Source organism: Psammomys obesus, unplaced genomic scaffold, assembly GCF_907164565.1.
Source record: "Psammomys obesus unplaced genomic scaffold, mPsaObe1.curated_primary_1811, whole genome shotgun sequence".
Classification (NCBI taxonomy): domain Eukaryota; kingdom Metazoa; phylum Chordata; class Mammalia; order Rodentia; family Muridae; genus Psammomys; species Psammomys obesus.
Window position 1 is genome coordinate 2,374,409 of NW_026590062.1, and position 27,102 is coordinate 2,401,510.

General features: G+C 50.8%; 1 protein-coding gene across 1 annotated transcript in view; it reads right to left on the reverse strand.

The window, feature by feature from the left end:
• Positions 1 to 27,102, reverse strand: part of Myo18b (myosin XVIIIB) — a gene marked incomplete at its 5' end in the record, with an annotated part of 188,809 nt that overhangs the window by 113,838 nt on the left and 47,869 nt on the right. Inside the window, 8 exons of the mRNA XM_055605947.1 lie at positions 5,305 to 5,370; positions 13,473 to 13,582; positions 14,662 to 14,881; positions 15,462 to 15,645; positions 18,614 to 18,773; positions 21,606 to 21,753; positions 23,470 to 23,550; positions 25,043 to 25,235. Of these exons, the coding sequence (XP_055461922.1) occupies positions 5,305 to 5,370; positions 13,473 to 13,582; positions 14,662 to 14,881; positions 15,462 to 15,645; positions 18,614 to 18,773; positions 21,606 to 21,753; positions 23,470 to 23,550; positions 25,043 to 25,235 (1,162 nt within the window). The remainder of the gene's footprint in view (positions 1 to 5,304; positions 5,371 to 13,472; positions 13,583 to 14,661; positions 14,882 to 15,461; positions 15,646 to 18,613; positions 18,774 to 21,605; positions 21,754 to 23,469; positions 23,551 to 25,042; positions 25,236 to 27,102) is intronic.

Consider the following 27,102-nt stretch of genomic DNA (forward strand, 5'->3'; position numbering starts at 1 on the left):
GAAGGAAGGAAGGAAGGAAGGAAGGAAGGAAGGAAGGAAGGAAGGAAAGAAAGAAGGAAAGAAAGAAGGAAAGAAAGAAGGAAAGAAAACAGAAAGAGCCCAATGAACCACAGTCTGAATGTCACCCTGTGTCACCCTGGTCCTGGTGACAGGGCACTTTAGTCTGACAGTCACCACCAGGGCAGATGGACCTAAAGTCCCCTGGGACAGAGTCATCCCTGGGTGGCAGGCAAATGCAGGTTCCGAGGCCTTGTTCCAGGCTGTCTTGAGCCCATACTCCTGGGCTGGCCCCAAATGTTCACTTCTTGATTGCTGACAAATCCACCCACTCAACAGAGCCTAGAAACACCCAGGTTCAGTGCGGAAGGAGAGCAGAGGCTGGTGCAACCCTCCCCTGAGCTGCCGGGCTCCTGCCAGAGTCCACACCTGCCAGGCTACAGAGCATCAATAATGGATAGAGCCGGTGGTGGTGCTGGGATCAACACTTCAGCACCCCACGGGGCGGGCCGTGAACAGACTGCAGAGAACAGAACGCGATGACACTGAAGCCTAGGGTGTCTGTCTATAGAAGATAAAGGCAGCAGATCCGGGGGTTAGAGACCCGAGGCTCTGCAGGCAGAGGGTGTCCCTGACTGCACACCGCATAATTTAACATAGCCCTGGTCTACGCCCCCCGCCCCCCCCCCCCCGCATTTGTCAGAAGAACCCGAAAGTGCCATCTTCTCTGATGTCACTGAATGATGACAATATTGATCAGTGCTTATGGAGGGATTAGAACAGACTAGCCCTGGACTTAAAAGCCACAACAACATACAAGAAAGTGCTTGGCAGGCAGGCTCCTAGAGGGTTGATGCTATGTTGACTTTTCCATCTTATGAAGGGAGGAACAAGGGCTTCCTCAGAGCTGGGCTTACCAGTGTGGAGCACCACACCCAGCTTTTGACTTGGGTTCTCGGGAGGGGACTCTTGGGTAAAGGCTTTAATGGCTGAGCTGTCTCCTCAGGCCCTGGCATCTACAGTTTTCAAATCCCATTTTCTCCATGCTCCATGATTAAGCTCCAAATTGTTCCACTGTGGAAAGCTGTCTCCCAATTAATTCAATAGTTGATTGCCCAGGAAGCTGAGATTCAAACCCAGGACTTGGGTTCACACATCAGAAGTTTGAAATCCAAAGTGAGTTTGACTCTAACTCAAACAAGGGTCTCAGCGAATTCTCCTCCACCCTAGACCACTTTCAGTTAGGGAGCCCCTCGGTCCATCAGGTCGGATCATGACTGCACAGGAAGGTGAGGCGGAGCCGCACTGAGGGGCCGACAGTTTAGTAAATCAGAGGGCTCTCTCTGTGACCCAGGACCACCAAGATAATCAGCCTGGCTGAAATAGAGGCACCAGCCACTCCTGGCCCCCAGACTGCTCAATAATGACTGTGTGAATTTCACAAGCTGGTGAGTCCCAAAAGCTGTCCTTACAAAAAAAAAAAAAAAAAAAAAAGAATAAATCAATGATCAAAACAATAGCAGCATATTTCATATATTACAGTAGGAGGCTGGTGTTGCCTGGGTCGCTATTGATTAAGTGTGAGGCTTTCATTTAAAAGATAATTGGAAAGGACTGTGCACGGGGTGGGAGAAAGTCCACAAGTCCTCAGCTCTGCAGAGGCGGGTTTAAGATCTTCCTTTCTTTTTTTTTCCTTCTCTTTTTGAGAACGTAGTAATGCCAGTCAGTCCGACCAAATGTGAAAAAAATCACACATTGTCATAATTGGATTCGCTTCCCATGGGCACAGCTGCTTACCCGACCCCAGCAGGAACGAGCACCTTGCACCCCACCTCTGAGGAACACACCGGGGCTCTCTACTGCTCTCCGTCAAAAGCCAAGCTTCTCAAAAGGTCTTGCTGGCTGATGGCTCCCGTGTATGTGCTGAGGGATTAGAGCCTCTCCTTGGGGTCATTCACAGATTGGAGGAGTCTTAGTTCTTTCTGAAAAGGCCCAGACCTTTGAGTACCCTAACGATTACTTTTCATATGCATTTGTCTTCATCTGCGTGAGTTTGTGCGCACCACATGCGTGCAGGTGCCAGTGGAGGCCTAGAGGGCACTGGATGCTTTGGAGCTGGAATCCCAAGTGGCTGTGACCCACCAGGTGGGAGCGGGATGCGAACTCAGGTCCTCTGCGAGAGCCACATGTGCTCTTTAGCCAGAAAGCCGTCTCTCCAGCTCCGGGGTTCTCAGCTCTTTAAGCATTAAAATGTGACCTAATCTGATAAACAGCTAACCCCACTGGTAGATGGGGTGGTGGCTTGGTCCTGATAAATGACATGGGCAGAAGGCAGAGTACAGGCTCCATGTCACAGATGTGCCAACGGGGGCACAAGCCAATCAGGAGGCTGTGAGCCAGGGCAAGGGCAGGGCCTCTGCTTCTCTCTCCAAATGGGCTTTTAGTGCCTCCCCACCTGACAGTACCAGATTGTACAATGGCAAAGATTCCATTGGTGCCCAGAGGAACCCAACCTGGTGTTGAGAACTAGCTTTGCAGAGGTCACCTTGGGCTCCATCACTCCTGGTGAATACCAAGCATTATGCTTGGTACTGTTACAGGAGGTTTAGGCCTCCAGGCTGGCAGCTCCTGGCTCTGGAAATCCATGCAGTAGCTTCTCTTCTCTCTCTTGTTCTGCAGTGGCTGTAGGAACCAATTTCTGTATTCATGAAATAACTGGGTAATTGTCTAGCCCAGTGGTTCTCTGGCTCCGGCATGCATCAAAGTCGCCTGGAGAGCCTGTGGCAAGCAGCCGCTGGGCTCCACCCTGCAGTTTCTGCTCTAATAGGTCCGGGTGGGGTCTGAGGATCTGGGGTTTGTGCAAGTTCTTGGGCAATGTTTCTGTGGGTGGACCAGAGGGACAGAGAGGGTGGAACTGAGGGGCCCTGCCCCACCCTGAGTCAAGACTGCTGGACCTGTTCATGAGTGCACTCTCCACTTCCACCAATGAGCAGCGGGACTTCAGCATGCGGGGACGGAGGATCTAACTCCCTATAGGTCTCCCTAGAGCTCCCCAGAGCACAATCTCCTCATCTAACAGGAAGCCATCTGGAAGTCTGTGGCTTGTGGTGAGATTCCCAGGAAGAGGCTGGTATATTCTTTCTGTCTGAAACATCAGCAAAGGACTGGGGTGGGGGACGATCTGAGTGAGCCCACTGTGGGCTCCCGGCTTGGGCCGAGGACAGGCTATGGACCAGTGGGGGGTGGCTATGTGAGAGCTCACCCAGAAGAAGGTTTCCGTAGGAAGGCTCTGTGACCACAGTGCCTTCAGGGAGAGCAGAGCCCTTCCCCGAGCCTCAGAGGCACCTCTGCTCAACAATCTGTGGGTGACGGGGCTCCACCCCTCTTGTCTGTCTCCTTTCCAGTCTGGGTTCTGAGTCGGTGTGTGGTGACCTGACAGCCACCACCAGCGTGGGTCTCGGGTTGAAACCCTGTGCTCACTTCTTAGCTTCCAGAGCTGGTAATGAGTACGCCACAAACCCAAAAGACTCAGGGTTCTGGGGTCAAAGAATTTAGGAACCCTAAAATACCATGCTTCCTTTCTTGATAATCAGTGTGCACAGGCATGCTGGGGAAACACGGAGATCTTTTATAAACATCTAAGAAGATGGGGAAGAGCTTTGAAAACGGTATCTTTCCCCTCAGGTCATCCCATTCTCTCCCCAGGCTATTTCTCCATCCACTGATTGCAGTGGACTGACACGGACCAGGCCTGTGTGACATCCTCCTGAGGTGGAGACAGTGGGAGGCCACCTCTGAAGAAGTCAGCTTCCTTCTGATATGCCAAAGACCTGCAGTTGAAAGGGTTAGACTAACTTTGTAACCTGTATGTCTTCTAAAGCCTATAGTTTTGAGTTTTAGGTTCAGGTTAAGCTAAAGCCTCTTAGTACCTTTCCAGAGAATGGAAAAATGTGACCCTATCTATGAGGACAGATAGAAAAAAAGGCAAGCAAGCAATGACCTTCACTCAGCAAAAAGAAAAACTCCTGTCTTTGAGATAGCATTTCTTAGCAACAAACCCAGACTTCTTCTGAGTAGCTTTTGACCTCCAGCCAAAAGTCGGTAGCCCCTAATCTTCAAGGATGAGCTAACCACCCCCACCTTCAATTGCAGCTGCATCCACACTTGGCAGGACTGGCCAAGCTTGAGCACCTAAGACTAACCAATTATCTTACTTTATAGCTTCCTCATCCAATCCTAAATTGCCAAGACTGCAACTTCAAATCTCCTGAAATTTTTCTTTTAAAAACCTAAAGCCTTTGTCTCCTGGTGCCACTCTTTGCTGACCGGCAGGGGTGACCCCATTGCACAATGGTTAATAAACCTCTTGCTTTTGCAACGAGTCTTGGTCTGAGGGAGTTTCTGGGAAGGGCTCGATCTTGAACTCCTGAGCTGTGAGACCCCAGGTCTTACACAGTTAGACACGAGGTAACTGAGAAAAATTTCAAGTGCGGCTTGGACATCTGCCCTGATGGTCAGCCTCCCTTTGTAGTTAAATGTCCTTGACACTTAGGTATTAGAGCCAAGATGCACTTCCCGTTCTCTTAGCTTCCTGGCTGCCCTCACAGTGTGACCACTCAGAGTGATCTGCCCCCACCTGCCACCACCATGCTGCGGTAGACTATACCACCTGGAACTGTAAGCCAGAATAAATGCTTTCTTGATTTGGCCAGACATTTTGATGAAGCGTGATGTCATTGGAGCATGGCTTACACAGCAGTCCCAACACTCTTCCCTTTCTCCTTTCATAGGGATTTTGAGAAGAAATACCCTAAAGGAAGACTTGGGAGAGAAAGGGCCCTCTTCCTCCATGAATATGCCACCTGCATCATAAATATTCATAAGCGCTTCCAAAATCATGGGGTAGCTCATTCTAATCTCTCCCTGAAGTGCTTTCTTTGTTCTGCTAAATAAACTGCACCAACAGGTAGTCTCCTGCCTGGGCTCTTTCTTTTAGCAGCATTGTCAGGCTGTGTACAATCCCTTCTGGAGCTCAGAAGGTCATTTAAGGACCCAGACATCAACTCTCCCAGACTCCTGAGTCTCCTGGGCCAACGGACTCTAGAAATGACATTTCTAGTGTCACTTCTGCACACATGACACTGTGCCGTCTTGACTTTGTAAGCGCGACGGGGACAGGAATAATTTGCTCCCGTGTCGTCTAGGAAAGGGGGGACCCAGAGTGGTACCAGGTCACTGGGTGAGACGAGAACTGGGTGCTGAGTTCCTGTGAAGAGGGTGGGTGTCCTCAGCGAGAAGTTCACTCACTTGGCTGTGCCCCACGGCCACTGCTTTCTTGTCAAGATCCAGGGTCTGCAAGAGTTCCTCTACCACCTGTGGGGAGGAGGAAGAAGGGAGAGATTCAGAGAGAGCATGGAGTGAGGAGACTCAAGCTGAAGGTGGGCTTACTGCATGACAGGGCACAGGCAGACCATATCCAGGCCCCTGCCCTGGGCTCTTGAGCCTCCAAGAGGCCCAAGCATGTCCTCCCTACACCACAATCATTCCACAGAAGGTCTAAGACTTAAGATGAAATGTGTATCTGAGTCTGTGACAAGGAGGCTGTGCCCTTCGGGTCTGACCTTGGTCACATGGGGGAGGGGGGAGGCCTGTGTTTGTCATCTCTTTCCTCCATGGCACTGAGACATTGCCCTGTGCAATATGAGTACAGTGAGAGCTCACAGAATGTGGGAGAGGGTTAGAAAGAAGAAAGGCAGGAAGGAAAGAAGAAAGGAAGGGAGGGAGAAAGGAAGGGAGGGAGGGAGGGAGGGAGGGAGGAAGGAAGGAAGGAAGGAAGGAAGGAAGGAAGGAAGGAAGGAAGGAAGGAAGGAAAAAGTGGTAAGAGGGAAGGACATCCAAGTCAGAGAGATTCAGACAGAGGTGAAAGGAGACAGTTCCCTGGAGAAGAAATTAATTTCCTCAGAGATTTTGGTGGAGGTAGAGATGAACTCCTGTGGAATCTTCCTTTTGTCAAATCGTCACAGAAACATTGAAACAACCTGAAAAACTCTGCTGCCTCAGGTTGCCCCTGCCCATGTGGCCACCATCACCCTCCCTCTCTACCACCCTTAGGTGCCCCCTCCCACAAATAGTCTGAAAGTCTATTATCAGGATAACTTATCAGGAGAGTAATTGTAACACTCAGGAGGAGGGGCAAGCACTCCAGCTGAAGGAAGCAGCTGCTAACCCCCAGGCCAAGGGCATCATGAGATACTAAGCCGCCCCTTAAAATTGCTTGTTGAAAATCTAGTCCCAGACCACAATCAACCTCTTCCCCTGATGTCCTGAAAGAGCCTCCTACCACATTCCTCCTGAATCTTAGTGGTTTCATTTATTACCTTTTAGCCAAAAGAAAAAAGAAAAAAAAAAAAAAAAGAAGAAAAAAAAATGCTCCAAGGGAGTTGTAGGCAGCCAAGATGCATAAAGCCAATATACCTAAATATAACATCTCTTCTCTCTGCACAAGAGAAAAAGCATGATAAAAAATTGGCTGAAAATAAGATGGACAGGGAAAGTGGAATCCCAGCCAGAAATATTTTTCTGAGTCTCATTTGGAGGCAAGGACTAGAGTGTGTGCTTGAAGAAGAGGTGCACAGATCTGGGGTTAACCCCAGCACTTTAGGAGGCTGAGGCAGGAGGATTGTGAGCATATGATAAGTCTGGGCTACCTAGAAAGACCCTGACTCAAACAACAATACCTGGAGTTGCATCCATCTGGGACCAGGTCTTACTTTTATCACCCATAAAAAGATTTCAGGCCAGTACATTACTGCCAGCGTGGGATTCCTTTAAAAAAATGATGGAGGAACAAATCACAGCTAGGGGCCTCACCTACTACATGATCTATAGACAACACCCCAGGAAAGTTGAGCACCAACCCACACCTGCAGCTTTCCATTTGAGCAGAACCCTGGGAGGGAGAGGGTCTAACAAAAGACAAGCCTCACATATTCTCAGAGGCAGGATAGACACGGCCTAACTGTGTTCATCCACCAGAGGAGTGGAGGGCTCTTCTTTAGATCTTGATTTTCTTAGAATCCTTCAGATGTGGAGAACAACATTGGCCCTGGAAAAAAACCCTTCTGTCTTGCTGACTTCAGAGAGACCTATGAGAAAACTCTGGGCCAGCTGACAGAGAGCAAACGAGGGACATATTTCTGATCCCTTCCTCAGCTTCAAGATGAAGATAAACAACCCTGTCCAGACTTTAAAGCCCCCAGGGAGGCTTCACTGAGCAAATAGGCAAGGGAATTTGTAAATGACTTTGCATTTAATTATTTAATTGTTGTTTGTGCTATCCTCATTAATATTAATATGAGATTGAACCATATGGAAAGGCTTTGTTTGGGCTAGATATCAATTATTTAATTTGGTCTAACACAATGCAATCGTTGTCCAACAACCTGTTATTTAAAACGAAAAGATGTGGCAGGGATCCAGGCCTCTGTGTGGAATGGCCTCCTTGTCATATCAGCTCTTCCACAGACACCGTGGCTCATATCTTAGCGTGGCATGCTGGTCTGCGAGTAAAACATTGGTCACTTTACTCCAAAGAAACATAGTTTTATCAGGCATACTAGCGTATGCCTCTAATCCCAACACTCAGGAGGCAGAGAGCATGGCTGTGCATGAGTTCAAGTTTAGCCAGATTGGTCTAAACAGAGAATTCCTGACAGTATAGATAGCAAGTTCTAGTCAGCCAGGGCTACATAGAGATCCTGTCTCAAACAAAAGGAAGAAACAGTTTTCAGCCTGACCTTTAATTCCAAGTGTTATTCCAACGGCCTGTGAATAATTTGTGCATCAAAGCCTTTGCAAAAATAGTATGTTATTTTCCTTAGGAAGGAAGCAACCGAGGCCCAGTGCAATGCGAAGAGTCGTGGACCAGGAGAAGATGCTGGAAGACCCAGGAGCTGGCTCAGGAATCTGTTCTCCACCCTCTGATGCTGGCACCAAGCCCTGATCCTCCACTCATTGACTGCATGGCACTGGGGAAGCTGCTCCCCTCTCGGGTCCTCAGTACCTGGGGCCATGCACTTGGCTTAAAGAAGAGGACTTACAGAGGTCATAGGCATGGCACACATGGAAATGGTTTCCAAAATGGTGGAGCAAGGATCTTCCTAACCCCGCTGTGTTCTGTACAGCCATCATGACAATGGCTACAGTTTCGTAAAGGAACAAATTCAACACTCAGCAAATTGAACAGAAAGAGTCAACAAAGTGAGAACCAGTGGCTATGAGAAGCCTGCTGAAGTCTGGGTCAGAGTAGTAGGAGCCAGCAGCCATCTTGACCAGGGCCCTCTCATCTTTGCTACCCGAAGCCCAACCAGCTCTGACTAAGCAGTGGGGACACCAAGTGAGTCACACCAAGAAAGCAGCAGCTTCTCAGCCAGAAAGGGCTCCTGTCTACAGATCGAGGCATGGCTAACCCATCCCCCAGGCCTGTCAGAAGCAGCAGGAACTTGGCAGCAGCAGCAGGCAGGGTCAGTCACAGCTAAGGCAGTGGCTCTGACCGAGGTGATCACTGGGCCCTACAACTAGAAACCTTGAAAACTATAGGAAATGGAACAGGCATTAGGCTTGAGGTGCCTTTGTATTTGTGATCTCATGCTAAGACAAGAACAGGAGCCATGGACCTGGTCGTGGGACAGACAGGAACAGACACTGGAGCCCAGCGTCTGGCAGCAGAAGTGCAAACAATGCTCCCTATTGCACCCAGACTCCTCAGTAAAATAGAAACACTGCACAGAAAAAAATCTCTGCCGGCTCTGAGAGACAGATGCAGATGCAGCCCTCACCGGGGAGGTCCCAGGCCCCAGAATAAAACCACAGGCTTTAAAAGCCAGGTGGAGACACCAGGGGTTCATGCTAGGGAAGGCAAGCCATTAGATAGTTAGAAAAGACCCGTGTCTAGAAGTCACTGAAAACCCAGTTTTCAATAGAAACAGAAAGACACATACAAAATTCCAGGTATTAATACTTGTAATGGGGAAAGATGGCCAATAGAATAAACCTCCTGGGCTCGGAACATGTACTTAGAATGCCCATTTCCAAGTATTCACTGTAGATTTGTCCAGAGACCTGAGGAAAGTACCACTTAATAAGTAAAAAGACAGAATAGGCTGCAGGTATCTCCACAGCAGGCTCCCTGATGGGCATGTACAGGGTCCTGGGTTTGATCCCCAACACCAAAGAAAGAATGTCATGATGAGCCTTAAATGTCAAATACCAGTAAAGAGATGTAAAGATATAAACGACTAAAAACCACAAGTGGAAGCTCTTCATTTGTGAAATCAAATCAACTTCACCACCGTGGGGCTCAGTGGCAGATGAGATGGTGAGCTGGGAGTGACTGCTCTGAAGAACAGAGGAAGGTGGGAACGAAGAAAAGTGAGTCATGCCTGGCAACGGGACTGAGCCGGCTTCTGTATATGTACAGTTTGAAAAACTAGCACCTATAGAGCAGTGTGTTCCTCCATGGTTTCTGCTTTCAGTCCCGTCCTTATTTACCCCGTGATGGACAGTGAGTGACTTGTAGGCTGAAATAAGCCCGTTGCTCCCTGAGATTCTTTTGTTCGTGGTGTTTGTCACAGCCATGGAAAGCAAACTAGGGCCTGAGTGATGAAGTCCAGAAGGTAGTCCAAAGATCCTGGGGGAAGAGGCTTTGTCAATCAAAACCTCTACACCTTACAATCCCCATCCCAATCCCCCCAAAACAAAGCTGGCTCAAAGCCTCACCCACAGGCACACGTCCTGGGAAGTCACTGCTACCAGATCTTGTATTTGCATTAAAGGCTAAAAGAAACAGTGACTCAAACCTTCAGAGATTCAACAACAGCAGAAAGCATAATAGCAAATAGTGTAAAGCCCTGTGTGGTCACACACACCTTTAATCCCAGCACTCAGGAGACAGAGACAAATGGTTCTCTGTGTTAGAGGCTAGCCTGGTCTATAGACTGAGTGCCAGGACAGTCGGGGCTATATGGTGAAAGCCTGTCTCAAACATGAAAACATTGTGAAACTATATTTTTAAAAGGAATTTAAAAGACATAAGATTAGGTGAAAGAAAAATGTAAAGTTGTATTAATGGGGTTTTGATGTGTACATGTAACAATAGCACGGAGTCGTCAGGAGATGAAGCTATGGAACAAAGGATCTTTCTCCCACTAGAACTGAGCCGACATTAATCTGAAGGGATCCTGATGAATGAAGACACAGTCCATCATCTCTGAAATATTGGCAAGTTCCTCAGATGGTCTGTGAGTGGAAAAGCTTACCCTATACAAAGTAACTCAGATGGCTGCTTGACACAGCCCAGTGGAAGGGTCAAAAATGAAACAAGCAAGCCCTTCAAACAGCAAATGTAAGAGAGATGGCATCAGCACTGACACAAACAAAACTGGACTTAAACCAAAGCCATTGCTACAAGCAACTAGGAACCTGTCCAGTGATGAAAGGGTTAACCCGCCAGCCAGCCAGGTAAATTATCTTTACACCTAGGCAGAGAACCCCAAGACACAGGAGAGACAGAAAATGGATAGAATTAAAGAAAATCAAGACACCTCAACATTAGTAGCCAGGGGCATTAACACCTGTCTCTTAAATAATTGATAGATCAATTAGACATATAAATTCTGCCCCAGAGTTTTGTCAAGGGCTTCCTCGGATATTGGGGAGGATGTAGCCAGGAGAAGGTGGAGCAGAGTCTTCACATGGGGCTGTGAGGCCCTGAGAAAAGGTCGGGACTGTGCTGGGCACTGCACTGAGCTTGCCTTTGTTCAGACATCTACCAGCTATCAAGGACGTAAGTACTTAGAAAGGCATGAAAGAAGATACAGTCTGCAGCCAAAGCCTCCGGCTCTGATGTCAACTCATCTTGAGCTCCTGAGTGCCTCCCTTACACACAGACCACATCATGGTAGGAAGCTCCGCTTGGCCCTCAGGGTACCGACCGTGGCAGCATACCTGCAAAGAGATGCATCCGCAAACACCCCACACGTGTACTCAAACTGGCTCAAGTGATGGAGAAAAGAGCGAAGAGAAGAGCTACCCAAAGGCAAAGACCCAGCACATGAGCAGGGAAGGGGTGGGGGGGAGGCGGTGTGGATTCAATTTCCAGAGAGCTAGGTCAGCACACCAAGTGTGGCAAAAGAACTGAATTCAGGTGGATGCTGGACTGAGGAAGCAGCCTTGTGCCTCTGCCGCTGGGCTGTGAGCCACTCCCAACACCACCTTTTCCTCTGCCATGCTGGTCTCTGCCTACAGCTTCCTCCTCCTTTAAGCTGTTTCTCATCAAGTCCTCCCAGCAAGAAAAGTAGTGCAACTACGCTCTTCGCCACACTTTTGATTAATTAATTTTAGATGTTTCTGTCTGTGTGTCTGTGAGAGTTTATGAGCACTTTGTATAGGGAGGAAGCCCAAAGAAGGTATTGGATCCGCTGGAGCTGGAGTTACCGGGAGGGGGGGGGCGATGAGCTGCCAGGCATGGGTGCTGGGAACCGAACCTGGGTCCTCTGCAATTGTACCAAGTGCTCTTAACTGATAGGCAACTTCTCTACCCAGGTGAATGGGTTTTTAATGTTCTACATAAGGACCCAGACAGACTCTGGGTTTGAATCCCAGCTCTACTCCTGCCTGGCTTCAGCCACCTCTGCCGAGGAAACAAAACAAACAAACAATAAACAAAAACGCACAGCACAGTTCCCCGGAGGGGGAGAAAGCTTTGTCCTGGAAGGCCGCCTCAGGCTGTAACTCACCAGTGCCTTGAGGGTGAGTGTCTGCCTCTACCTGCTTAGCCTTGGGGTCTCGGGTGTGCATCCTAACACCAGGAGACTATTTTGTGATGCCAGCGTGCGGGTACCCAGAATAGGCGCTTCTCTGAGGCACCAGCAGGACCCTTGGGCCCATCTTCCACCCTTACAGGAATCCCCTCTGCTGCCGTCTGGCGCCTAATGAGGACGTTGACCTTTCTTAGCCGTCAGACTTGTCCCACTGGATCCTGAGGTCTTAACCACTGCATGCAGAGCCCTCCGGCCTGCCCACCAGCGGCACATGCTCATGTATAATTCATGGCCCGTCGCGTTGCCTGACGAATGAATATTTATTAGCTTTTTCATAAGAGGCAGGATGGTGTTTTCTTTCTTTGCTACCAAAATTCTATGCCCCAGCAAATGAAATTTGTGAAAAAAAAAAAAAAAAGAAAAAAGAATGAGAAGCAAAAATAATGATAATAATAATAATACTTCCAACCAAGTCCATTGCACTGGTAATTTTCCATTCTCTGGGGCCTGGAGTGTGTATGGAGGTGGATTCGGCTTAGCTGCTACAGAAGCCTGCTGACTCGTCCAGAGTGAGGACATTGCTGTGTGCCACACCCTTCGCCCCTGCAGAAAGCCCCCCACATCACCAGCCTGCTGCATTTACAGCTAGGCAGGGGTCCCAGAGTCCCCAGCTCTGTGGGCCCAGCATGTGTGGACCAAGGACAGAGGACCCCAGATGCTGACTGGGTTGAGACCAAACCAAACTGTAAGGCTTCCAAAATGAGCGGCCAAACAGAGAGGGGACAGCTTACTCACACACTGACAGTGTGTGTGTGTGTGTGTGTCAGGGGGTCACACAAAAGGATCTGCTGGAAGTGCCCTTGTTCTGGTACACAGAGGACAAAAGCCAACGGGACCTAAGACTGTGACTCTGTTTACCCCTCCTACCTCTTGGTTCACTGAGGATGGCAGCGTGGAGGATTCCAAGTACACTTGGGCCTGTGTATGCATTTGCACGTGTGCATGCACCTGTGTGTGCACACACAAACATGTGTCTCTGTATGTGTCCGTGTGCATGTGTGTTCAGCCACCGGGTTAAATTATTGAGTACTCGCTAGGAAACTTACTTTTGGTTAAAGACCAGGACTCCTGAGACATCACAAGAGGACTCGAGATGACTGTCCCTGAGCTGAGGTTAGCAAATGGTACATCAGAGAGTGTCCCTGGAGAGGGGACGGCCAGCGTAAAGGTCCTGAGATTGCCGGTTCATGACATTCTTGTGTGAGGTACTTCTCAAACATCCCCAGAGGCTGCCCCTGGGCGTGGAGGCTGAGCCAGTCCCCCTGGGTTCGTGCTGCCACAGTCCTCATGAGCTGGGACACACGACACACTGTTCTATGCCCTCCTTTTCTTCTCTTATATATCCTCATGCAAGTTGCGGGAGGGCATTCTGGGTGGGGGTGGTCTCGGGGTGTTGTTGGGGTGCCATCTGGGGCTGGAGTCTGACTCAGATCACACGCCACCCTCTGTGCTGCTGCCCTCAAGGCCCTGCTCTGAGATCCCTCCTGGTCCAGCTGCCCCTTGAGCAAGCCACACAGAACAGGCTCTGTGGCCCACGTGGGAGCACCTGCTGTCCCCCCCCCACCCCCGACTCTCTCTCCAGCCAATGCCACATACCTTTCTCTCATCTAATCCCTCGGGGGTCAAGGCAAGCTTCTTCAGCAGCAGAGGTTCCAGCACCTGGAACCGACGGCGGAACTGAGCTAGCCCCATGTGTTCGGCATAACCTGGAGACAACACGGGCGGGGAGACACGTGAACCCTCCTTTCTCTCCCCCGAGACGTTATTCAGCTCCCTCTGCCTGTGCTGATGTGCTTGCTGCATGGTGGGGATGGGGGGCTCTCGGCTTTGCCTCCAAGGACTCCCAGCTCCTCTATCAAACGGTCTGGTCCGAGGTGTCACCACTGAGCTGGGGTTGGCAGTGACCGTGAGATAGAACATCAGAGACCTTACGCAAGTGGCCAGCCCAAGACGGCTGCTGGGCCTCTGCCGAGAGCGGCTGAGCTCATACCTTCCGAGGCTGAGCGGCAGAAAGGAATGGGGCGATTTCAGACCGAACTCAACGAACATGATTAGCCAACGCAGAAACCACACTCCGTCGCCCAGCAGTGCCTGGCCGAAGCAACGCGGCCAGTAAAGGCGGCTGCAGCCTGTCCTGCTGAGTGCTGAGCACCACACCCAGTCTGACCTCATCCCCTCAGACCCCAGTTCTTCCGCCCACACCCCCCTTGCCCTGACCCTGTGGTCCCTTTGCTGATTGTCCTCCTGCCTGCCGCATGGGAGCTGATTCTGCAGCCTCAGGACCTAATTGTTACTTTACCAATTCTGGGGGTATCCCTGCTTGCTAAGAGTAGGACACACACCCTCCCAAAGCACCCATGAACCTCTTGATCCTACTGCAGTGACACAGATCTTCACACTCACTTATGGTCTTAAACCTCAAGCTACGACTGGTTTGGGAAAGCCCACCCAACAGGTGTGGAATGTTGCCCCTGGCCTTCTAGGAGGTGGGAACAATCCTGGAAGCTATGTGGGCTTCAGAGTCAGGGGACCCAATTCACATCCAGGCCCTGCCTTGTCCCTGCAGGGTGACCCTGAGCAGCCCGTCACCATTTTGAACCTCGGTTGCTTCATCTGTTAAATGGGAGGCAGAAGCGACAACATCTCTCACTGCCTGCACAGCTCAGGGCACACGGTGGATGTCCATGTTCCACGACGGCCTGACTAAAGTGAGCTTGTCCCGTGGCTGCCTGGCACACAGTGGGTGGCACCAGGGCAAGGTGCCCTGTTCACAGCTGTCTCCTACCTGCCCTGTGCAGTCGTAATGCCTCCAGGATATGAGAGCCTGCGAGCTGAACCCTCAGTGCTGGGATATCCAGAGCTGGGGGCTCATTGGCTCCACCTTGGTCCCCACCAGGCTGTGGCAGTGATGGAGTTCCCAGCCCAGCCTTGCTTTCCACTGAGGTTGGCACAAGACAGTGGATGAAGTGCAGCCGAGACCGGCTCAGCAAGCTGATGAGAGCATCCTGGAATCAAAGCAGATGGGGAATGAGAGCTGGTGTCTCGGGGGGAGCAGTCAGGCATCCGGATGCTCCCCAAGTACACATTCACCCTGGACTGCGCATCCCTGAGGATATGTCCCACATCCAGGCCTTGCGCTTACTGCCTTATGCTGAGGAAAAAATAGAGGACCTTTATAACAAGCCCTGCGAACACAGGTGAGGAAACTGAGGCATGAGGGAGGCCACTGAGGGGCCCATGTCACAGAGACACCCCTTCCTCAACAGAGGGACTGCAACTGGAAACTAGGACTTAGAACTCTGAGGATTTCATTCTTCAAACACACCCTTCCCATGGTCTGCGATCTGCTTCGGCTTGACACCAAACACCTGACCTCTGACCTCCAACCTTGGGAAGTCACCTCTCAGGGGTGTCCATGGCCACACTTCTCCAAGACTCAGAACCTCCGTGCCCCCTCAGCAGAATGGGAGGGTGGCCATCCTGTGGTTTTTCAGGGCATGGTAGAAGGGAGCAGCCTGGTGGGGCAGTGGTTCCCGCCACGGAGGTCCACGGCCCCACAGGTGAGAGCCTAGGCCACTCACTCACCATCTGCAGCTTGATCTGGGCACAGGGAGCATTCCTCTTCACGGCAGCAAGGCCGCTGGCGAAGGCCCTCCGCACCACGCGGCTCCGGTGCAGAGCCTGCTGAGAGGTGCCCTCAAGCCCCGCCACAGCCCGGCACACAGGAGGCAGCTTGGCCCGGGCCTGGAAGAGGCGCTGCAGCTCCTCCCTAGCGAGGAAGAGAGAAAGGGTTGCAGGGACTCTCTGGGAAGCTCATCCACGAGGGAGGAAGGCAGAAGCCCCTCCATTCACAACACTCCTGCCTGTGGAGCCTTTCTCAGCCGCTCCCTCCTCCCCTGCTCATGAGCATCTTCCTCCTGTCTGTCCTACAAAGCCTCCATATATTGAAGGCGCAGCCATGTTAATTATCCCTGGAACAGGCCAAGTATACAGTAGGCGCTAACTGTATGACTGTAGGAATGAATGATGCGCTGCTACAAGATAAACACGAAGTACCAAGGCTCACACTAAGCAGTCTCCGCCTTCCATCTGCCTTCCCACAACTGGCCTCTTTCAAAATGCCTGGTGAGGGTACCTGGCTCCTAAGCCTCCCTCATGAACCCAAGCTGGCTTTGCTCCAGGACAGAGACAAGGAACCAACCTAGGTGTCAACAGAGGAATGGACGAAGAAGTGTGGCTTGTAACACAGTGGGATTCTTTGTAGCGATGATGAAAAATGAAGTTAGGCCACTTGAAGAAAAATAGCTATCACTGGAAATAATTGCGTTCAAAGACCCTGGCCAGTCTCAGACAGAACCACTGGTTCCTCTCATCTGTGGACTCCAGTTATGATAGAGACGCAAAACCACATATGTGATGATTGCATGACAGCAGATAGCAATCCGTCTGGGAGCAAAGAGGGGTAGTGGGGGGAGGGGATAGCGAGGTAGAATGAGAACAGGCCCAAAGCACATTATAAATTACCCAGCGGTTACCATCCAATCCTTCAAGGAGAGCAAGCCACGTGAGGGCCAGGAAAATGTCTTCACGTAATCCTTCATCATAATTTTAAATAATATATCAAAGTTGTTCTTTTTTTTTTCCAGAAAGAAAAAGGCAGCTGGGCAGAACCTCCTGTCCCAGTGAGTGGGGCTGGGAACCAGAGGCCTGGTACCTGCCAAGTGCAGCCAGCTCTCTCTCCTCGTGAAGCATTCAGGGATATTTTGTCACTACCCAAAAGCCTAGGTCCCACTCCAGCCCCAGCACTAAAGACAAACGATACAGACCACTGGGGACTGGCTCACAGGAGCCTGAGGAGTTCGGAATGGATTACAAGCAAGAGCAGATGGCAAGAGTCAACAGAGAGGTGGCACGAAGTGTGCTGAGATCAAGGCCCCGAGACAGCACCCAGGAGCCACCATCTTGTGGTTGACAAGGCAGGTGCTCCCAGACCCAGCCCTGGTCTGATAGGCGGCTCTGTCCAATGGAGCTGACCTCTGCCTTTGCATTTTTCACGTGACCTTGGGCAAGTCCCTGTTCTTTTCAGGAGCCCTCTGCCCCCCAGCTATAGATGACTGAAACAGTACGGCTGCAGCTCGAGGAACGCAGTCTCCTGAAAGCCTTTGGGACCGTAGGTGGAACCCTGGTGGGCTCCCTGGGGCCCCGACTACAGATCCTGGCTTGAAGATCAAGCAAGCCTGGCTCCCTCAGTCAGCGGGGTTAGGATCTATAGATGACTAGCTGCCACAAGTTCCAGGTGCTGTTCTAGCTTTGTTTATGTGGTGGTTTGGTTGTTTGTTTTAAAATAGGATTTCACTGTGAGACCTGGGAGGCCAGGACAGTCTCGACTCTCACAGATCTACCTGCCTCTTCGTCCCCCACCCCCCTTAAGGGCTGGGATTAAAGGCATGAATCACCAGGCCTGCCAAAGCCTTCTAATAGGATTTATGTCTTTCAGCCCTCGCCCCAGTACTAAGACCCTGGCTCACACAGTCTCACCATTCCCTGACTGAGCAACTCTCACTTGGCTTCAGCTGCAGGGTCTCAGGAGCAGGAAGGAACACTACAAGACCCCAAGGCATCCATGCATGGCCACCAGCCTCGAGGCCATGCTGTGGAGTAGAGGCCCGGTGTTCCCAGTATGGGGGAGAGGACCCTAAAGCACAGCACACACGTCCCTTTCCTGCAAAGCAGAGCCTGCCTGCTGACTCTTCCGCCTGGTGTGGCTTTGATGTTACGGTGGAGGAAGCCATAGGAGAGAAAGCGGCTGCTCATTCTCACACCAAAGGGTGGAGCTAGGGCTTAACTCCAGTGTGCCAGACTCCAATTCACTAACTCTCCTTTTACTAAATTCCCTATCTGGGTATCTGCGAGGGCTATGAACTCCCATGGCCTTCTGGGTTTGGGATTTCCAGTGAACTCTGATCATAAGACCCTAGATGCTAAGAGCTCACACAGGTTCAAGCTGTACCCTGGCACCGCCAGCAGAACCAGCTCCATGGTCAAAGGCAAGGGACTTCCTCACTGGGATGTCTGTTTCCCCTTCTGTAAAATGGGGCTAAGGATGCAAAGTCCCTCTGAAGAGTGATGAGAGAGAGCACGGGTGGGCCGTCAGTGGACACTCCTTCCCGATGGTCTGCCTGCTGAGACACCAGCCCCTCCTTCCCTCCCCGCCCTAGGCTCTTCCCCTGCTGGCTTCTCACACAGACCCTGAGAGGCACGCACCCTCACAAAGCAAGCGTTTTCTATTAACCTGGAAGTGGAGTCTCTATTGCTGCAGGCTTCATGCTACTGCTCCTGGGACGAGTGAGCAGGGCGTGCATAGCGTTTTTCCTGCTGCTACAGAACACATTGCTTTGGTTTTTATGAGCCCCAGGGCGCTAGGATGTCCATAAATGTTACTCCAGCCACACCATCTCTCAGATACTTAATGAAAGGTGGAAAGCCAAAAAATACGGAGACACGGCTTTTCAGCCGAGAGTTGACCTCCCTGAAAGCCTGCTCTGCTGGGCCACTGGGTCAGCTCTGCCCCCACAGGAGACGTTCGTTATATGACTCCAGTTGGAGTCATGGCTTTCCTACTGCAGCACACAGGATGGGACTTCTAGACTGCCATTGCAGTCTACCGGGTTGTTTCTGAACAGGAACAGCACAGGGGTGGATGGCCCCTGCCCTGTCCCATGCCCCCCTTGGCTCACCTTTTGGACTGCTGCAGGACCTGGGGGGCATCCAGAGCTGACAGGTTAGGCTTGGCTCTGCAAAGCCAGCCTGTGAGGTCATAGCGCACAGGATCCCGCCCCAGCTGATGGGAAAGCTCACACTGAAGGGGCTGCTCACAGGTCCTGAGTGCGGGGGGCCCTGGAACAAGACGGTGTCGTGAGTGTTGAGGCCAGGGGGGAGGTCTGTCAGGAACATGCACACTCTGTTGGCGTACCCTACCACACGTTTTAACATTAGTAAATGTGTTTCTGGATAGCTAACACTAGTTCCCAATACATACCCTCCTCAGACTAGTGAGGTGCATGCATTACTTCTGGGGGAAAAAAATTATCTCTTTTTGTATTCTTGAGCCCCAGACACCTACTTGGCCAAAGTATCCCAGAACACACATTATTTCTTAGTTTCCTAAATGTACCCAGCTGTCACCTGGGCTGTGATTTACATCACGTTTTGTTTAAACCAACTCATGTTTTTTATAAGCACACTCATTTAAAAAGAAGCGTCTGACTATGAGCCTGATGTATATAAGCATCATTTCTTTCCTACTGTGCATGGAGATAAGGATCTGTTAAACACTTTAAAATATGTATCTGTGTGCAGTCTGAAGTGCCATGAATCAAACAAAGCTGACATTGGGAGATTCTGGCTCCAGCCTCTTGGTTACAAGAGACAGGATCAGAGACACAAACGACCTGGCCTTGGGGTTAGAGAGAATAGATTGCCTGGAATGTATTACTGTAGGAAAGGGGCCAAGGCACAGAGTCTCTGGCCTTAGTTCCCTGGTCTGCAAAGTGGGGCTTGCATAATGCATACTTGCCAAGGCGGGTAAGGGTCAAAGGATGTATAAAACACGTAGATAGCGCCTGGCACGTGGTACTCACTCAGCAAGCGGCACATTGCCACCACTGTTTACTAAAGTTAATCTTTGGCTGAGGCTTCAGAATCACAAAGTGTTTCTCTTTGTCCTTAGCACTCGGTGCCAAGCTTGGCATATGGACGCTCGGAAGCATTTCGGATAGATGCATGCATGGATGTATGTATGGATGGATGGATGGATGGATGTATGCATGGATGGATGGATGGATGGATGCATGGATGGATGGATGGATGGATGGATGGATGGATGGATGATGGATGGATGGACATGCCTGAGAGATAGTTTTGTCTTGTACTGTTTCAGTCTTTCATTAGCTCCCTCTGTAAGACTGGATCTCCAGACAGGGTCTTTCAGCCCTTTCTGTTCAACTCCTAGAACAGAATTCATAAGACTTGACTATCTAGGGACACAGGCTCCTTAGGGCTTCCTCCAACCCTTGTTGGGTTTAGTGGTGGTTTGAATGAGAAAATCCCCCCTTAGGTTCATAGAATACTTTTTCACCAGTGAGTGGAACTGTTTTAAAGAATTAGGAGGTGAGGCCTTGTTGAAGGAAGTGTGTCAATGGTGGGGAGTGGCCTTTGAGTTTTCAAAAAACCATTCCAAGCCTAGAGACTTTCTTTTCCTGTTGCCTACAGATCTGGATATAGAACTCTCAGCTCCTTCTCAGCACAATGTCTGCCTGAATGCCACTATGTTCCTCACCATGCTGACAATGGACTAAACTGGAACTGTAAGTAAGCCCTAATTTTTTTAAAGTATGTTTGTTTGTTTGTTTGTTTGTTTCATATGAGAATTGCCTTGTCCATGGTGTCTGCCCAAGCAACAGAACAGTGACTCAGACAGGCTCCCTAACCTGTGTGAGGACACTCAGCTGAGGTCATGGCACCATCCCAGGTTTTGTTCTGATAAGCTCAGAGCTCATCAGAAAGATCTTGGGAGGGGTGTGTGTGTGAAGCCTTTTAATCTACACCTCAGAGTTAATGTGTCTATCTTGGCCCACTCAGGACAAAGAACAGAGTCTCCTTGGGGAAAGGGCCTTAGAGTATCCTGCTCAGGGTATCTGGGATGGGACAATTATGCCTAGTGGAGGAAAAGGTTACAGACATCAGTGAGTCCCTTTCTACTCCAGCCGTGCTGCACAACAGGCCTTGTCCTCCTGACCCTGCTTCTAGTCTCCTTTGGCTTTAAACTCAGGATCCAGAAGACACTCCATTTGAGAATTTCATTTCTTTGGATCCACATCATTGAGTTTTCACATATTCATTAATTTTGTGTCAAGAACATGAGCACCTCATCACATCAGAGCTACTCTAGAGCCTGCCTCTGTGAGGGCACCAGCTCAGCTCTCATCCCCAAGGAGCTGGCCCACCCTGAGAGGGGTGTGGCTGATGAGAAAGTGTGTGATGCCATATGGCAGAGAAGAGTAAAGAGACAGTGGTACAGATAATACCCAGGTGATGGTCAGGGAGGTCTCCAAGACTCAACAGAGGTGAGGAAATCCACCCATTGTGCTCAGATATGGCATAAAAGTGCCCTGGTGCCCAGAACTGTTCCTGAGATAGAGATGCATGAGGCATATTTGAGGAGAAGCAGAGAAATTAGTAGAATTGTGCTCTGTTCCATTTTCATGGCCGTAGCCCAAGACAGGGTCCTATGTTTTTAAAAGGAGTCGTCTTTTAACTTCATCGTTTTGGAGCCTAGCGTTTCAAGCAGCATGATGCAGGGTTTCTCTGGGGTCTCCCTAGCGGCATCATACTGTGGCAGATATGTGTGTGTGCTGTGTGTGTGCAGTGTGTGTGCAGTCACACGCACATGTATTACAGTCCTGCTTTATGAGTGCTACCATGTACACACACAGGTTGACCATATTCCTAATACTCAGGCCTGCATCGCATCACAGGTGTGCGTGTGTGTGTGTGTGTGTGTGTGTGTGTGTGTGTGTGTGTGTGTAACAATGACACTGTATTTGAGCACATGTTTGTGACCTCCTGAAACAGGCCCCGGTGCTATGCTGGCCTAGCAGAGAACTCAGGGCCTTGCCCAGCTGGCACAGACAGATTCCCAGCCTCTGTCCCCACCTCCACCTCCCTTACCTTCAGCCCCAGCTGCCTTCTGCTCAAAGGCTTTGCACAGACGCTCAAGTACCACGCTGTCACTGGAGCCTTCTACCCGGACTTCTTCATCTAAGACCCAGAAAAGGCCCCCAGCTTCCTCGGCACCTCTTCCTGCTGGTAAGTGGACCTGCTGGGAGACCCATGTGCACTGAGAGTCAGGTCTGGACATCTCTCCCAGCCCTCAGGACTAAGCATGCCTCATGGGACCCAAGAACATGTTCAGCCTTTACTTAACTCTCAGTAATGAGGCCGAGCTCTGTCTGCAAGGGGTTTAAATCCCCCCTGCCTCCATCTTTACCTCCAGTATGACCTTGGCCAACCTACTGTTCCCTCTGAGACTCATTTCTGAATGTGTAAAATGGAGCCTGGAAAGGCCTTCCCCAGAGGGTTGCCTTGGGGATTTAAGAAGGGTGTGTCTGCTTGTAATTCCTACACACACACACACACACACACACACACACACACACACACACACACAGAGCTGGGGACCGTGCACAGCCAGCCTGACACTTCACTCTCTCTCAGAAGTCTTACAGCGAGATCTCAGGGAATAACTTTAAAGAGACAAGCACTCAAGGAAATATTTTAGAGAACATGCACTTGATTCCATAGCAGACATGGAATTTTAAAGCTCGCCATAGCAACCTTCCAGGAAACCTACAGGTTTGCCTATTGGTACATGAGAGAGGCCTGGTGAGGTTTGAGCTGGCACAAGGAAACAATGGGCTGAGTAGTGATGGGGGCATGGGGCGTGGCAACATCAGCCAGCCCCAGAGTTATTGATACCCCGGGCTGCCCAGCACTTGGGGCACTCGGCGCTAAGGCAAGGCTCTGTGGCCTTTCTGTCTCCAAGGCCTGGAGAAGGCCAGGGACACATCCGAGGTCCCATGGTGAGTACCAGGAGCGAAGCCTAGAGGACCCTCGGCCGTCATCACTGGGATGAAGATGGACATCCTCAGGAGAGGCCCTCAAGTGCAGGGCCTCTGAGCACTGCACTCTCCCCGCTGACCCTTCCAGACAGATGGACAGGAAAGCCTATAGTGACAGCAGCTCCACACTTTCTAACAAAGGCTTGGCCTACAGCCACTCCCTAGGACTTTGGAAATCACTGCCTGTGATTTCACATGGACAGTGGTGGTACACTGTGACCAGGGGGAGCCGTGGCAACCGTCCTTGAGCAGCAGGAGACAGGACCAAGTACAGCATGCCAGTGGCAGAAGACGGGCCAAAGGGCCACTGACAGGGCACACTCCGTGACAACTGCTCCCGATGAAGTTATACCCACTCAGAGAAACACACTGCACCCACTTTGGAGAAGGGGAAACTGAGACTGAGAGAAATTAAAAGATGGTCTTGAAGTCATCAGGACTGAACCCATGCCCAGCCTGCTCTACAGCCTAAGAACTCTCACACCAAAAAGAAAAGGGAAAAAAACACAAAAATAAAAAGTATGGGTCATAGGTCAAAGGTCTGCAGCAAGGGTGAACTGGGAATGAGGATGATGTCAGTGAGGCATCTCCCATAGAAGCCTGTCTGCCTCCAAGGTCATCCCTCCCCCGAGTCTGCAGCCAGCATCTCCAGCTGACTTTCCTATGGCTCCACCTAGGAGCCACTAGCAACCCCAACACGAGGCTCTGATCAGGCCCACACATATCTGTCCCAAAGCACTTCTTCAGGACAGAGCTGAGTGGCCGATCTTAGGCCCAGGGGAGTTTCCAGGTCCACGCCAGTCAGTGTCTTAACCATCCCTAGGGAATCCAGGTGCAGAGAGCTTGGCGAATGGGCATCTCAAAGCCTTACATAGGCTGCGGTTTGATGTTGGAGAGCCTGGGTCCTTCCTTACCTGGGAGGGGTTCTGATCCACAACAGCCACCGTAGTTCCTGGGGAGGGCTCTAGGAGGTCAAAGGGCACGGAAATGCCTTCCTGAAATCCAAAGGACATAAACATTAGCTCCTGCTGTAAGCTCAGTCAAAGGGGGAAGGTTCCATCACTATTTGGCCATTTTTTTTTCAAAGTTAGTTTAAAAGTTGTGAAATATTCGTAACAGGAACTTTGCCCCTCTCGCCACTTAGAGTTTGCCCCTCTGGCATTGGTGGCATTCACAGCAGTGTGCAACCATCCCAGTTTCGTCCTCAAGAGCTGTTTAAAATCAACACCATGCAGGTTAGCAATAACAGGTTTTAATGCGCGCCGACAGTTTCACCTTGTGGAATGAAAAGGGCCCACTGCACGGCTCCCACTCTTCCCACGTGCCAAAACTGTGGACGACCCGACAGACCTTCCTGCCCTGTAACTTTGCACTCAGCACCTCGCCTAGGAAGTGTCACACGGTACATGTCCTTTGGCAACTGGCTCGTGTCACTCAGCAGAACATCCTCAAGGTTTGTCCATGCCATAACACACACCAGAATTAACTTCCTAAAGACTGGGTGATATCCCTTAGAACCTGTCGGCCATGTTTTCTTGATCTCGTCCAGTGTTGGACACTCGGGTGACCTAGCCCTCTGTCTACAGTGCCTAGTGGTACTGTGAACGTTGGTGTGGAAACATCTCGACAAAAATGTTTGGGCTGTGTACCCAGGAGTGAACCACACGCCCCAGAGCCACCCCCAGATGGAAGTGCCACCCGAGTGAGTAATGACACAAGGGTCTCTCATGCCATGTCTTCAAGGCAATTTATTCTATAGATATACCATCCCGGTGGTATCAGATATAGGCATACCACTCTCAATTTTCCATGTGCTGAGATCAAGGATTAGAGAAGGTGAGTAAGTTATCTAAGGCCACACAGCCAATCAGAGTTAGAGCCAGACTCTCCCACTCATACTTCTCCTTTCCTGTCTGATCCATGTTGGCTCCACACAAAGGACTGGCTGTGATTCGAGTGCCTGTTATCCTATAGAGAGCAAGATGGATGCTTCTATGGCTTGCCCTGAGCAGCTGGGGTCCTGACCCCATCCTCACCTGGGTGGCGGACACACACTTCGGCTACCTGGACACGGTGCCTTTGCTTTTTACTCAGGGTTTGTGCATTCCTCTATGCTGACGGTTTGAGTGTGCCCCAGCTGATGGCCAGCATGGGAGATGAAGAAAGGGGCCTTTCAGAGGCCTTATGTGGGCCTGACTCACATGTAAACAGCTTATGGAAAGCCCCACAGAAGGGGCGTGGCCAGGAACATGCACCTTCTACCCCATTAAAAATGGCTACTTGCCCTCCAGAGGGGCATTCAGCCCTGTGTCTGCCCACAGCGGCAGCTCCTGGGAGCCGACCGTGCCAAGGCAGATGGGGAGGAAGGCAGAGCTGGAGCTAGATGCTCTGTAGGTGACTCAGGCCACTTGGGGTGGATCCTCACTCCACCTGTCTGGCCTCACGCCCGGGCACAGGCCTGGAGGCCCCAGCGCAGCTGACACATACCTCTTGGTATCGCTCCAGCGTAGAGACAAAGGTCCTGTGGTAGAACAGCAGCTGCAGACGCTCCTGGGCATAATTATGACACAGCTCCTCGAAGGTGGCCGCCCGCTCCTTGCCCTGGTGCCGAGGATTCTGAAAGCCTGGAGAGTCAACCACCATGATGGAAGCCATAGACAGGTGGTGGGAGGAGAAAGATCTGGGGAGAGAGGAGAAAGGCCCCGAGCTAACACGGAGCCTGCTGGTTCAAGCCTCCCCTGCAGCAGAGGTGAAGAAACTGAGGCAGCATTCTAGGTGAATTTAGAGGTCTGGCTTCATATCCCAGCTCATCATTTATAGGCTGTGTGGCCTCCAGGCAACTTACTTAACCTCTCTGAGCATGACCTCCCCCAGCTGTTAAATGATGACAGGCGTGAGCCGGCCAACAGTAAAGGAAGTAGGGTTTAAATGCCAGTGCCCTCCCATGATTTGAGGACACAGCAAGCTTCCAACAGACCTCTGCATCAGGCCCCAAGTCAAAAGCCTCCCAATAATTCTCTCTTTCCCTGAGGCACACTGCAGCTGAGAAACCATTTTGTGTCTGTTATCTTTTTATTATTATTATTATTATTATTATTATTATTATTATTATTATTTTAAGTTATCATCCCTTTGGAGTTTTAAATGCTTCTTTCTGTCAAGGGTGAACAGCCTGGACAGCTTGAATCAAAAGATGGGATGGAAACCTTCTGAAGGAATCCCCTCTAGGGCTGCCATCCCACTCTGCAATGGAGGGGCTGTGTGTCTCCGGGGAGCTGCCTGACCTCTCTGATGATCAGCTGTGGAATGATTAAAGGTAGGGGCTAGCCCCAAAGGCTTCTGGGAGAATGGGACTTTACCCCACACCCATTGCTGTGACCATGTAACTTGCCCTGTGGTTGGTGCTCAGAAAAATTCCTCAGCTCCCTTCATTGCCAGTAACATCTACACTCAGATCTGGAGAGCAGGCTTTGAACCTCAGTTCTCACTTCCCTTTGTGAATATTTCTCTATCTATAAAACTGGGTCAAGCGGGGAAACCACTGCAGAGACATGATGAGAGGAGGATGAGGTATGGGGGCCAGGCACCTGCTAGACCCCATAACTGGCCTAGTGACCCTCCTTCTCATCAAAGCCTGTACTGTGGTGTTGCCGGCCTGCCATGGCCAGGAGAGGCAGCCTCTCCACCTCAGTTCACTCCCAACTCCAAGGCCAGCCCTCCCTTCCTCTAAGCACAATGATCCCTTGGTTTCTAGATAAGGCATGTGCCTCCGATGGATGGTAATTACTCAGACAGCGATAGAGGGAGTTGATTCCAAGGCCCTGGTGACTGGAGATCCCGGCTCGGTTGCTACGCAGCGGCTCATCCCTTAACAGGATTCAGAAGCCTAATTATGCTGTGCGCTCTTGCAGAGAAAGAGGGCCCCCTCCCTGTGTCTCCCAAGGCCACACTGGAGCCACCCAATGGGCTGCTGAGGAGGGCTGGGCTAAGAGAAGCCCAACACATGCCCTGGACTGCCCACCCGACAGGCCACTCCGCCTTTCTGTCCAATCTGTCCCCGAACCCAGCAGGAGAAGTCAGATAAATAAATGACAAGGGCAGTGTGGGAGGGGTAGCATCTTGCTGGCTCTGCCTCCACATCTCATTCTCTTTCACCTGCACACTGGCGTGGTGTGAGCCATCAATAACACAAAGCAACTGCCCCCAAAGCCATAACTTTTATTGGTGTGTGTGTGTGTGTGTGTGTGTGTGTGTATGCATGATGTGTGTTTTGTGTCTAGAGACCAGAGTCTCACATTTTCCATCTTCTGCCACTGCCCCTCTTTCTGTTTTTTGAGGCAGGGTTTCTCACTAAACCCAGAGCTCGGCGCTTTGGCTCGCCCAATCATCTGCCCATCTCCAGCTCCTTGGTGCTGGTATTGCTGATGTGCCCCTCCATGCCTGGCTTTTCTGGGAGAATGAACTTTCTGGGCTCTGAACTTTGTCTCTTTGGCTTGAGAGGGAGAATTTTGCCCAGTAAGCTGTGCCCCAGCCCCTGCTGTTGGAAC